Source organism: Epargyreus clarus, unplaced genomic scaffold (genome assembly GCF_041222505.1).
Source record: "Epargyreus clarus isolate Ecla_fem2 unplaced genomic scaffold, WU_Ecla_fem_2.2 ptg000009l, whole genome shotgun sequence".
In the NCBI taxonomy this organism is placed as follows: domain Eukaryota; kingdom Metazoa; phylum Arthropoda; class Insecta; order Lepidoptera; family Hesperiidae; genus Epargyreus; species Epargyreus clarus.
The window spans coordinates 7,753,619-7,767,835 of NW_027332217.1; the positions used below are offsets into that span (position 1 = coordinate 7,753,619).

The 14,217-nt window shown below is 37.2% G+C and overlaps 1 protein-coding gene across 3 annotated transcripts; it reads left to right on the forward strand.

Annotated features, from left to right (window-relative positions):
- The first annotated feature begins 7,643 nt into the window (after nucleotides 1-7,643).
- On the forward strand, nucleotides 7,644-13,928 carry Notum (palmitoleoyl-protein carboxylesterase notum). 3 transcript variants are annotated; one of them, XM_073076602.1, is made up of 3 exons: nucleotides 7,644-8,069; nucleotides 11,574-11,677; nucleotides 12,785-13,928. In XM_073076602.1, exons 1-3 carry the CDS (start codon nucleotides 8,010-8,012, stop codon nucleotides 13,926-13,928), a joined length of 1,308 nt encoding a protein of 435 aa, XP_072932703.1. In that variant the 5' UTR covers nucleotides 7,644-8,009. The 3 variants fall into 3 exon arrangements, with proteins under 3 accessions (XP_072932703.1, XP_072932704.1, XP_072932706.1); XM_073076603.1 differs by having other exon boundaries at nucleotides 8,056-8,173; XM_073076605.1 differs by lacking the exon at nucleotides 7,644-8,069 and adding an exon at nucleotides 8,219-8,820.
- The last annotated feature ends 289 nt before the right edge of the window (nucleotides 13,929-14,217 follow it).

The following is a 14,217-nucleotide window of genomic DNA, read 5'->3' on the forward strand; positions in this document are numbered from 1 at the left end:
TGAAAATACAATAGTTAAGTATAAAATATTACTTTTGAAATACATAAACATAATCTACTACTAATTGCTCTTATCATAAAACTTCTCTGTAATGTAAAAAAGTAAACGAACAAGAAACTAATAAAGTGGTCAATGTTATAGCTACCTACTTACTTTAGTTTCCAGTCCAACGTAGAGTTGGACTCCAGACAGTTTCAACTTATGGAGATGAATGTTTTGGTGGACGTGTGGTAATATCGGTGGAAGCATCTGTGTTTGCTAAATAAAATATAAAATTTCGTATATGTCTTCTATGCACCATTTTAGATAAATGTATCATGTTACGGTAGATCATATGGGAAATATGTTTTAATGTTTGGATGCGTGATGTGGTGCGATTTAAAAGCCAAGGGACTACGTAAAAGTATTTCATATATAAACCTTGTTAAGACTACAGATTATAATAATATAGAAGATTCTGAAATAACCTATTGACTATAATCGCTTTATTAAGCGACCATGCAGAATAGAAAGTTTCTGTAGAATATTTGTCTAAAAGACGAAACGAAAGACGAAGAGATTTAATACTCATTAGAGTAATAAGGCTCTTCAAATATTGGAACATTTTTCTTTAAATGCTAGGGACTGATGACTACTCTGTAGACGACCGTAACTCCTTTTCATCGGGTAATTTATAGCTATGTAATATACCCTTGGGTCAAAACATCCAGGAAAAACTCCTTTATACTATAGTCGACGCACATTAGGAGGCAAGCAAAAGCTATGGTATAATATTATAAGATACCTATGTAGGTATATTTTGCTGAACCACGGCGCTCGCATTCGAGGAGGGTTGATTGATTTTGATGCGAGGATACTGACACCTCAAGGATTTTGGGAAGTTTAGAGGTAAAGTTTGATTACGTGACTCTTGGGTTGAGCCGTTCAAATTTTATTGAAATTGGATAAACTAAGCGAGCAACATAATGTTTACTCGTGTAGAAAATTGATTGAATACAAGATCCTTATTCAATATAAAAGTACAAGCATTAAAATAAATTTGCAAGCGAAATAAATTCGACCATACAAACCATAATTGAAAAATCAGATCAATACGGGAACGATCACGGTGGAGTATTCGTGAAAAGACCTTCATCATCTCTGTCATATATCGTGTCATTCTGAATTAAAATCAAATTAATTAAAATGTCAGTGCACAAAAGGCCAATCAGACGTGCCGGCCGGTGGTGGAAACGCAGTATCGAATGAAACATCTTAGCGGACGGCGGCGGCGCCTTTCATGTGCCTCCCCTCGCTTTGATCGCGCCGCGCCGACAATCCGCCCGACTACTTATCGGTTCAGATTTATTGTGATTCGGAGGCTGCGGCAACGGGGAATCGCACTACTCTACGCTACTCGCCCATTCGTACTTCGCTTACGATGCTTATTCATGCGCGGACTGTCGCACACGAAAGTGCTTGGAATCTCTGCGCAAATTTGATATGTGGATCCTTTGATCTCGTTGCCAATTTTGTCAATTATTAACCCTTTGTAGTTGTATTTGAATTTCGCAGAATTATTTCTGAATTAGACAGAGGTGGGATGCATAATATCTAGGCTATTTCGCACTAGAGTTGTCATTTCGTATAAGGATGTACTCAAAATTTGACACAATTAATTTACTACTCGTATTACGACAAAGTTTATCGTAAAATGTGTACCATATATGTATTCCTCAACTAGATTAAGAAGCGTGGACTAAAACGAAGAAAAATATTACTTTTTACGAGAAAAGCGAGAGACTTAGTAGGGTAAAAGAGTTTAATATTTATTTATATCCCCCAAACGGGCTCTACAATTTGTACAGCAATAATGGACGAGAGCCGTAGATTTTTAATGAAATGTTTTACGAGGTACATTTATCTAGGTCGAGAAGTTTTATGTTGCTCTAAAAGTAGCGAAATTACTCTTTTTCTTACAGGACATAGTTCATAAAAAGTGGTATATTTGTTTACATAATAATATTTCTTTCCCGCTAGCGTTGTCAACACTTTTGTACGCATAAAAGATAGAATAATTTAATTTATACGTAAATTACTTCTAATAGACTATTAATTTAATATTAATTCAAGTGTACGATTGTGCATTTTTTGGGTGATACTCATAAAATACAAGCAAATAAGACGAATAACGGAAAAGAGATGAAAAGTACAGTTGTGCAAGTAGAAAAAATGCATTAAATCCGTCAGTTAAATATGAAAAGTACTTCTTACATAGGTATTGAAAACTATGAGTAGTGAGCTTTGGAGATCTATTCGGATATTTATATTTTATTAAATTCCCTTTGACTCTCAAAATTGTTACAGAACTCAAATTGTTTTTATTAATATTTTAGCAATCCTTATAAAAATATTAAATAAAATACACATGTCACTTTGTCGTCGAGTGTACGTCCAACCGTCATCGAGAATGACCACTACGTTTTTTGCGCCCATCAGTGCGGACCCCGGTAGCCGAGAGCTTCTGTAAAAAGACCACCATTATTTCTTGCTTCGACGTGACTAGCGATTTATTACTTGTTGCCATTGTTCCAGTGTTACTATTACCAGTAACTTTTATCGCTTAGCGTCATATCAATCTACTATTTTATCAGCTTTTCGAACTTCGAAGCCTATTACATTGAGTACGCAGTGTACACAAATCGTTGTACCGTAACGCTACATAAAATATTCTGTTTATGGGCCACTAGCAGAACCCCGCGGCTTCGCCCGCGTAAAACAATATGATATGACATACAAATAACTGTAATCGTAAATTTGTACCTAACAAATTTAACGATAAAGAAGCATTAATATTTAATTAATAAAAGCTTTTTTTTCGTCACTGTGTACCTACCTAAATTGGTCAAGCTTTCTTCAGAAACATACACAAAAACTCTAATTAGTGGACTGTAATGAAACTTTCTTTAAAATATAAGTTTCATGTAGGATACAATAATTATTATTTACACTATTCCATAGGAACCGTCCATGTTATATGGGGCCTTACATACAGCGGTTCTTTCCAGGGTCTCTGGCTGGGCGGTTAGAGCTCCCATTCTTGCCGCCCGCAACTCCAAAAGTCCCCCTTTAGTCTCGTACGACAGGCAGGGGATACGGGGTAGCCCTGTTCTAGCCCAAAATTTTAATCCAAGGTCTATGTATCTACCACATCACCATCATTAATCCACGCATACCCACCACAACCATACCCCACGGCAGGACAAAATGTTGGCACGCAGTGTGTCCAAAGTAGTTGCGATGTACCTAATCAGTATACCAAAATGTAGGCTAAATTGAATAATCTTACGCATTATCATATATGAAATTTGCACCCCTTCAACGTTGTCGTATATTTGTCTGAATAGACGTTATCTGAAATTTCACGTTTCTAACTTCGAACCTAAAAGATTCCCGTATAACATACATATAACACTTCTTTTACCTCCTTAGTAGAATTTCAAAAACATTCCTATGTACATATGCATCAATAGATACTTTATCAGCAAATTTCTGAAAGATAATATTCAACACCAACGGTCGGCAACCCGACACCCACGGGTGGTGTGGCCCGCGACTTTCCCTTGTGGCCCGTGGGTCTGCGCGTTACTAATAATTGGCCAAGTGCAAGTCAAACCCGCATCTGGAGGGTTTCGTAGAACCAAAATTTTCATTTTTTTTTAATTTCTAGTATTTAATATTGCAGTAACAATTAAAGTACACACATTGTGAAAATTTGAACTGTCTACCTTTAACGGTTCAAAAGTTAGTTGGAAAATATCGAATAGCAGTTTGTGTTGTATGGGGTCCCCATACAACACAAACTGCTTTTTGTGTTCAACTTTTTTTATTTTTATTATTTGTTGTTATAGCATGTTATGTATCCTCTGTAAGAATTTCAAATGTCTATCTATTACAGTTCCAGAGATAGAGCCCTGTAACACACGGACAGACGAACAGACAGCGAAGTCTTAATAATAGGGTTCCGTTTTTATCCTTTAGGTACGGAACTTTAAAAAACCGCTGTTCTGCACTTCAGCGCGCGCAATACATTCCCATGTTAAAAATATATGTTACGTCGGCCCGTGGAATTTCGCCCTACACTAAACTTCTCTGTTTTTTTCTTCTATGTTCTTTTTTCAGACACGCCAAAGAAAGTAACTTCAATAACGGTTTTTAAAGAAACTTTCTTTACTAATAGTACCCTAATGGGATTGATGGTTGAGTTGCTAAAAATGCTGAAACAGATGGGTAAACAGAAAGGCATAATGCATACACCCTTTTATAGCCGTCTTAAGGGTTGATCTAAAAAAACAGTGACTTAGATGCTTTATTGAGTCTAATGATAATTTTTCATAGTGGTTGCTTCCAAATTAACGGATTATAAAATAAAGTTCCAACCCCTATTTAACCACCTTAAGGGTTGATTTTCAAAAAATGGAAAAATAAGTGATATATTATTTACAACCAGAAAGCAAAATACCAATTTTCATAGACTTTGCTTCAAAATCTGCGGACTTCTAGACAAAGTTTCTACCCCTATTATACCCTCTTAAGGGCAGATTTTCCATAAATGGTGTTAAAAAAGTTCTATCATTCCCAACCAGAAAGCCAATTACCATTTTTTACAGTCCTTGCTTCCAAATTAACGGTTTTTAAAATAAAGTTCCATCCCCTATTAAACAACCTTAAGGGTTGATTTTCCAAAAAACTGTGAAATAGGTGTATTTTGAATCAGAAAGCCAAATAACAATTTTCATTTGCCTAAAAAGCCGCGGACTTCTAAACAAAGTTTCCACCCCTATTTTATCTTCTTAAGGGTAGATTTTCCATAAACGGTGTTAAAGAAGCTCTATTATTTTGAACCAGAAAGCTAAATACTATTTTTACAATCCTTGTTTCGAAATTAACGGATAATAAATAAATTTATTTTAAAATAAATTTATATTCCCTATTAATCGAACTTAAGGGTTGATTTTCCAAAAACGGTAAAATAGGTGTTCTATTATTTTCAATCAGAAAGCTGAATACCAATTTTCATAGACTTTGTTTCAAAATCTGCGGACTTCCCAACAAACTCTCAACCCCTATTTAACCCACATTAGGGTTGATTTTCCAAGGACGGTAGAATTAAAGTTCCACTATATCTAACCAGTAAGGCAATGACTAACTTTCGTAGTCCTGGCTTTCAAATTGGCAAATTTTAAAATAAGCTGTCAAACCTTATTTTACCAACTTAAGGGTTGATTTTCCAAAAATGATGAAATAGGTATTTATTTATTTTCTATCGAAAACCCAAATACCGATTTTCATACAGTTTACATCAAAACTGGGGGACTTTCATACAAACTTACAACCCTTATTGAACCCATATAAGGGTTGATTTTCCAAAAACGGTAGAATTAACGTTCCACTATATCTAATCAGTAAAGCAATGACTAACTTTCGTAGTGCTGGCTTTCAAATTGGCAAATTTTAAAATAAGTTGTCAACCCTATTTTACCAACTTAAGGGTTGATTTTCCAAAAACAATGAAATAGGTGTTTAATTATTTTCTATCGAAAACCCAAATACCGATTTTCATACAGTTTACATCAAAACTGGAGGACTTTCATACAAACTTACAACCCTTATTTAACCCACATAAGGGTTGATTTTCCAAAAACGGTACAATTAAAGTTTCACTATATCTTACCAGTAGAGCAATGGCTAACTTTCATAGTGCTAGCTTTCAAATTGGCAAATTTTAAAATAAGCTGTCAACCCTTATTTTACCAACTTAAGGGTTGATTTTTCAAAAATGGTGAAATAGGTATTTAATTATTTTTAATCCATAACCCAAATACCGATTTTCATAGAGTTTACATCAAAACTGGGGGAATTCCATACAAACTTACAACCCTTATTTTACCCACATAGGGGTTGATTTTCCAAAAACGGTAGAACTAAAGTTCTATTATATCTAACCAGTAAAGCAATGGCTAACTTTCATAGTGCTGGCATCCAAAATGAAAAAATTCAAAAAAAGCTGTCCACCCCTATTGAACCACCTTTAGGGTTGATTTTGGAAAAACTCTTAGATTAGATTTTTATTACTTTAAATCAGAAAGCTAAATACCAATTTTCATCCAGTTTGCTTTAAAACTGACGGACTTTCATACTAACTTTCAACCCCCATTTAACCCCCTTAACGGTGGAATATCAAAAAATCCGTTCTTAGTGCGCATCTACATTATAAAATTAAGCTATGTTTCAAATTTCATGATTGTAGCTTCAGCAGTTTAGTCAAAACCTTGATTAATACGTTTTGAACGTGAGTATCTTTTCGCTTTTATATATATAGATAATAATTTAATAACGAGCGATTAAATGAACTCACAAAAATCTTTTGTTGAGCTCATTGTGTTCGCCTTTAAAAGCCGTCCGAGTCATAATGGGATTGAATAATAAGCCATAAAGATTTTGAATGATCTAAATGGTTTTTTCTTCCGCCCTCCTTGCGAGCGGTAGTCGCTCTTCTTTATAGATGGTCTGATTTATTATGGATAGCTAGTTGTATCGAGAGTCGATAAAATAAGTTTAATGAGACTGGGTCGTATATCAGAGTCGGCATCATAAAGGTGGGTACCAACTGTCAAAGGGCTCATTGTGGCGGCGTGGCTTTATGATGGCATTTTTACAGGCAGGTACAGGCTTTGAACGCTAGCCGTGCCGCCTGCCAATTATATTCTACTTAACTCTGTGTCCACGTCCTGAAATCACACGAGCGGACACATCTTGAGTGTTTAATTTGCTTGTCTTTTCGAAGACCCCCACATTACGTCATAATCATCATGTTTAATGGCATACAATTTAAATATTACGAGTAATGATAGGACATCACCTGTCGCTATTGTGAAGACTATAGCTTAATTATTGTTTCATGGATTCGTGGACCGTGGTTACCCTAAGATAGATCAAGTAGGGAAATTATATTATAGTTTAATATTGCCTAATAGGTTTTTCGATATAAGCATCAGTTATTATTGTGCTTATGATTTGTAGTAGTATCTTGAAAGTTTTGTTTGTAGACAGATTAACTTTCAGGGATGGCGTCATAGAACTATGAGTAAGGCTTTGCATGGAAAGAGTTCTACTACTATAATGGTGGAGCAATATTTTCAGGGTTGAACTGTGGTCACAATTGCCACAGTAGGTAAGTATGACAGGAGACTTTACTGGGGGTAATTTATAGGCCACAAAATCTTAACATCCCAATATGTAAGCAAAATCTTTCTCATACAACTTTTCTTTTAAATTCGATTTTCCTTCGTGAAACACACGAATACTAAACGACCTCATAACGAGCCGCGGACATTGATCTCGGTAGTTTTGAGGCAGACATTTAAATTGTAAATAACCGTGTAGAACACCTGTTCGCAACAATGTTCGCGAGTCAGAGTTATAAAATTTAATAAGTGCAAAATATTTTTGAGGAGCCACGTGTGTACATAGCGTGGCTAATCCGTGTGCGAGGAGGCGGCGCGGGTCCCGAGGGCGCTCATCTCATTCGGTCCCGGTCTGGTGACAGGTGGGGGATGGCTGCGGGCGAGGGGAGGGGGCAGCCAGCGCGGCGCCCGCGCAACTCGCGTGGCCCTCTCGCCTGAGTCACGCGCGCTCCGTAATGCTTGCATAATAATAATGACGGATGCCGATCGCGCGGCGGCTCCTTTGATCTGCGGCGCGTTTGATCTCGCCGCCGGAGCCGGTCCCGCTGCCCCTGCCGCACAAACGAGCCGCCCGCCTCTTACCTTTATTCGGTCCGACGCCGCTCTGCGAGGCGGCCCTTCGCCCTCGCTCTAAATAGAGGCTTTATTTTGTAAACAGGGAGTGCTACCGTGCGCGCTCGGTTGTCGGAAGGCGGTCGACGGTGTCGGCAGTCGCAGCGTTGCCCCTGCGCCGATCAGTATGGGGTGTGTTCGCCGTGGTCGCTCGCCGCCGCGCTCGCCGTCATGAGTGCCAGCCGCCGCGCCCGACGATGCCGCACCTACTGCCTCACCTGGACCCTTTGTGTACGCAATGCTCAATTATTTTGTGATAAGGATCCTCCTCCCCGCGACTCCGAGATTCATTTTCGCGGTCCGCCGATGTGCCTCCGACGCTTTAATTTCGCAAAGTTAGTGTTTTGTTTTGATAGCGCCGATAATAGTGTTTTGTTTTGATGGTTCAAATACATACGTTTTCGTGGAAAATAAATAGAAAAACGACGTAATCATTATCATTAGTCTATTAAATCAAACAAATTATTTTACTATTCGATAACTAAAGAAGTTACTTCTAATAAACGCTATTTATAAAGACATTCGCAAATATGAATTAGGAAATTCTGCGAAAATATCAGAAGGTGCGGGAAATATTATGAACGGAGTATCGTATTCCGTACTTATGGTAGAGCCGAAATGACCCAAGTAGTTATGTTTGATACAACATGATCGTGTGCGGATCATAACAACTTTTATTGTTTCCTTTGCTTAGGGTTCTTGCTTTCTGTTTGGGAGAAAAGGTTTTAGTTTTGTGTCTAAAGCTTAACTAAAGCTTAGTGAAAGTCTAATAGCGTAATAAGGAGTAATCATAGGAGCTCTATCTCAATTGTAATGATATCGTGTTTTCGATAATTGTGGCTATATTGCTTTCGTGTTAAGTCCCATATCCGTTACGCGGTTATAAGATCATGGTTTGCACCTCAATATAGTTGGTATGTAGTACTTAATAGGGTCTTTTAAGTGAGCGTGTAGAGTCTGGCTCATTGGATTGAAATATACGGTGAGATTCTGTGTTTGATGTACTCTATATCGTCCTTCGTACTTTCACTGTAATTCTCAATGAAATTGTTAATATATGCATGGTGTATATTTTTTGTTTTTATTTTTAATTATTTATTTTTTCTTTTTTAGTTCTATTAAATTGCGCGTAGAAAACACTATTTGTTTTCATAATATTATACTATCGTTAAAATCTCTCCAAATTTTGCCATATTAGATTAAAATAATTAATATTAATAAATAAAATAATATTAGTTCCAAATAAAAATAAGTTCCGAATTTGTAAACAAAAATCCTTATCGAAGATTTTGTTTTTAATTTATGTGGTTTAAAAACGAAGTGGCAGCCCTACAAATCAGTGTTTTGGCTTTCGCGTTAGTGCGTAGGTACGTATTATTGTGTACAAAAGTGCTTCTGTTACTTCTTATTACTTATATTACTATGAATCCATATAGCCCGTTTAAGAGCATAAGGGTTCTAATTTGTTTATAAGTCTAAAATTATCTTGATAATTAGGGTAGTTGGGGTAATATTGGAGTTTGGTTAAAACAATGGATTGAAAATGTATGCCAAATTATCTACGAGTACATTTCTTTAATTTAGCGACATCACACGCGAAAAAAATTGCTATTTTTTCTTAAGATAGCATGAAATTCCATTGTTGCGTTTCAGTGGAAGGGTATTTCGGTTGATGCCTGCTGACTTGCTTAAAAGACAGAGACTTACATCATAGACCTCAAGAATGGCAACGTATCTGTGATGGACTTGAGGCAGAACCCTTGGATGGGTTTGGTTGGGGATATCAAAGGGCGCCAGTGACCACTTCGGATCTGATTGCTGCTTCGCTACTTCAATCTTATAAAAAAGATAACCAGCTACAATTTCGAAGTTCACTTTCGAGAAAGTCGCAGCACTCAGCTTGCAGATAAGTAGGCTTTTACAATGTTTACCTCCGTTATTTTAGGATAGAAAGTAGGTACTATATGCCACTCAGTATTCCAGTACTCCTTTATGTTGTATGAAAGGCTAGTGAAAGTTCAGTCGTTTCCGAGAAAAGCCAGGACAGACAAACGTACTTCGCATAAGTATAGAAGCTTAGGCTACTTATGTAGACAATTTTTTGTAAAGTATTTTTAAAATGTTTAAATGATAATATTTGTGGTATCGTAAAGTAAGTGTTTTGAAGTCATTTTATGTGTAATGTTATTGTCTATAATCACTACGTATAAAGTGGTTCTATTTAAAAAGACATAATTCGTGTCGACGACCAAAATCTTAGCAGAATACGTATACAGGATCTAAGCATCTTCTTCTATTTTCTGTGACTCTTAAATTCTCTATGTTTCCTTTTCCAAGAGAACTCTGACAGTCACAATTCATGTCTAAGATTATTGATGGAGAAATTGACGTTATGCTTACTTTCCCATCATTATTGATAAAATCAGTTGGATAAATTTTTTTGAGCAATGTTACTAACTTGCCTTAACTATGTATTTTAACATAACTATGTATTTTAACATGATTGTTAAGTTATAATTCCATACGATAACTTTTTATACATAGGGCGGTGGGCAGGAGGGTCTCGAGGATACCTTCTTTGCCCGGGCAGATTCTCAGATGGTTGAATGCCCCCTAGAATTATAATATTTATTCATTAAAACATTATAACAATTATGTTATAATTCATTAGAACATAGAAAGTTCATTAGAACATATATCAAAAATAGACCTCTTTATACAGTGCGTGTAATAAAGTAGAGCGAAGTCTAACACACATTAAGTGTTGTTTTTTATAATTTCGTAGGGCTCAATTGTCTATTATTTTTAAGAGTTTCAATAATTAAGGATAGTTACGTTTACTTAAAGTAGGTAATAGTTGGTTCTTATTAAATGCAAATTTTAATAATATTGGCAGCTTTCAGAGGTCGTATGAGATAACTTGTTTTAAACGAGTTTACTATGTCTTGAAGCTGCGTATGATTTTATATTAGTTACATATCGTGTAACTGTATAATTTATTTTTATTTTAGTAAGTTTATATTCTTAATTTCAATTAGGATAACTTCTTTTTGCATTATTTCGTCTTATTGATACCGACTTGACGTGACTTGTGACGTCACTTATTAGTCTTGACGTAGTTCTTGATAAAAAGGTTCCTTATTGGTGAAAATATTTGGAATATACTACATATTGTACGTTGCAAACTTTGAGGATTTTCTAAGTTAAAGTCGTAAGGGAAAGTTATGAAGCCTGATATTAAATCAAGCATGACGCCTAGAATTTATGATATAGAAATAAGAAGAAAGTAATGCAGAAGTAGAACTGCGACAAATTATTGTTAACTGATGTACCTACTAAACGGCGAAGTAATCTCAATCCCAGATTCATTTAGTGCACTAAACAATCTTAGGTTGGCAAAATACGTAGTATTTTTAAGGGTATTCACTATGTACTATAACGTTGGAGAGTACTTAGCAGTTCCTTGGAAATCCATTATGTTACTGCGACTTTACTGAACAAAGTTTCTTTATATTTTAAATATCAAAACCTTTGAAATTTTCTGACAGCCTCTTTTTATCCAGGGAAGTCCTAGTTACGCAAACGGCTTATTTAAAATGCCTACAATACCATTTTTTGTACATAAGAACATAATACATTACGGGAATTGTACGCAGAAATAAGGGACAAGATGATACCGCAATCAAATTGTGATTAATTCGTCGTAAATTAATATTTGACTTCATTTGTTTTCAGGCGCTCCTGATCACGGATAGCGAGAGTGTGACTCCTCCAGACAGTTTGAAGCTCATGTGGCTTTCGAACACATCACTCACATGCAACGATGGATCTCCTGCTGGGTAAGGCTTGAATTTATTTATTTATTTTATTTACTCTTTATTGACAATGTTAAAAACGGTGTGGTGCAAAAGGCGGACTTAATGCCAAAAGAGCATTATCTCCCAGTCAACCTTAGGGATGTGCAGAAAAATTGAAGGCGGTACAACTATACTAAAATAATAATAATAAAAATAGTAATAAATAGGAAATGAACTAAAATGAAAAAAGGGAGAAAGTAGAACATGAAAAAAGAAAGAATGTGAGAAAGAAAGAGAAAAAAAAGAAATAAGATATACATAGATGAGAAGTAAATACATTTTAAAATAAATTTCTACGTGAAAATGAAGAAAAATTGTGTAGACAACATATCTAATGATGAACTAAATTACAATAGTGAGCAAAGACATTCTTTTTAAACATTCATTTCTAGACATATTCATTTCATTTTTAGACATTTTTTTTTAATTTGAGTACGATTAAACAGTAAGTAGGTTTCTATCTCTCACTCTGAGTGGAGAATCGTTCCCAGCGCTCTTGGTAAAGGTGAGGCGACGAGATGGGACTTTTCTGTATTTTGCGATGCACTGGCAGAACCAACGCAGTGACACCTTAGTGGTCGAACTGGACCCCTCTATTGAATCTTTAAAATCTCATTTCTGGTGGCAGGCATTTTTTATTTTTCTAAGTTATGTATGTGTATTACAAATAAATTTTCGCTTGCTACAACGGTGAAGGTAAGGAAACGTCCATGTTGTCAAGGGTGTGTGAAGTCCACGAGGCCAGTGTAGTGGATCAGTAATGGGTTGAGGACGCCATTACTTATGCGATCTTGTGACCGAGGTTCTCGCATCTACTCGTAAAGTTTTTATTAAGTATGCCATCACATTGTTTTATTATTCCTTTTGTAGGAATGTGTTCGCTATTGAGATGAAGAGATGCATTAATGAAGACCCTCAAAATGTGTGTTATCTTATATTGACTTAATATCCTTAATGCATAACAAGTCTCATCTCTAGAAACATGTTTAGAATTAATAATATTTGTTTGCATCTCTACATCAAAATATTTTTGTTTATTTAATATGTAAAAATATATATTTTTTAAATTTATTAATTGTAATATTTCAGGTATTACCTTCGTCGGAACAACCAGAACCAACATTGGGTGGTGTACCTGGAAGGCGGTGGCTACTGCTGGGATACTGCATCGTGCAACGCGCGTTGGCGTCGAAGACCTGGCCTCATGTCTTCGTCCCGCTGGCCAAGAGCTCGTCGCGCACCTGCCTTGCTCTCTGCAGACCCTGTGGCCAATCCACTATGGCACGCCTCGAATCATGTCTTGTTACCCTACTGCTCAAGCGACATGTGGGCTGGCACACGGGCAACTAAAAACTCTAATTCGAGTTTCGCTTTCGCAGGCCGCCTCATTGTGCGGTCCGTTCTTAACGAGCTTCTTCAGTTGGGTCTTTCGGGCCGTCTACTGTTCGTTGGGTCGAGTGCTGGAGGGGCCGGGGTGATGTTGCATGCGGATGCTACGAGAAGAATTCTCCGAACTCACGGGGTTCGAGTTGCTGCGATATCTGACTCCGGGTGGTTTCTGGATAGACCTCCGAGGGCTCGACGCGCTTCCTCAGCTGACGCGATCGCAAGGCTCGGCCATTCTCTCTGGCACGGCTCACCACCGACACCGTGCGTGCGACATTATCCAGACAAACCTTGGTTGTGCTACTTTGGATACAGATTATATCCGCATATTCGCACACCGTTATTCGTTTTTCAATACTTGTTCGATTCCGCTCAGCTCACTGCCGAGGGAGTTCGTGCGCCCCGGTCACGAGCACAATGGGACGCGGTACATGAAACGGGAGCGGCCCTTCGTGCGAGCCTCAAGAATGTTCGAGCTACTTTCGCACCTGCATGCATTGCTCACGGTGCTCTTGCGAGGCCTGAATGGCTGGCAATCAACGTATCAGGAGTATCGTTACCGCGTGCTATCTCATGTTGGGAGCGTCGACTGAATAACGGCGGAAGACATGAACGTGCTCGATGTGCGCCAAGAAGACTCGTTGAGAGGTGTTCGTGGCCTCAGTGTAATGGATCGTGTCCACGGCTTCGGGATCCTCGCACAGGTGAAGAAGTTGCACTTGCTGCGTTGTTGCAGAGTTTTGGATTGGATGTGCGCGGTGCGGCCGCGGCAATGGGGCTCGACGCGAGAGCCCTCTCCCGGATGAGTCGTGCAGAACTCTTGCCGTTATTGGCTCCACACACGTGACTGATTTAGAACTGACTGTGTTTGTGTCGTATGACACGGTGAATCTACCTCGTTTTTTGTTGCAAGTACAATTATTATTAATGTTTAGAAATTATTTATTAATACCGATATTGGGTACTCTATTTATGTATTTTTAAGAGTAGTAAAAGAAAGCTGATTTTTAGCCAAAAATGTCTTGTTTATTTCTGTCGTTAATTAACACCATCATCTTATATTACCTTAATTAAGTCTATGCTTATGGTAATATTTACTATTTACACTAATCTACATTTTGAAACTAAAAAATAAC

What these genes read in the sequence shown, in the direction of transcription:
- Notum (XM_073076602.1), top strand. Translation starts at nt 8,010, where the DNA reads ATGAGTGCCAGCCGCCGCGCCCGACGATGCCGCACCTACTGCCTCACC. An exon ending in GCCTCACCTGGACCCTTTGT is followed by an intron (nt 8,070 to 11,573) that starts GTACGCAATGCT and finishes ATTTGTTTTCAG; the next exon opens with GCGCTCCTGATCACGGATAG. An exon ending in AACGATGGATCTCCTGCTGG is followed by an intron (nt 11,678 to 12,784) that starts GTAAGGCTTGAA and finishes GTAATATTTCAG; the next exon opens with GTATTACCTTCGTCGGAACA.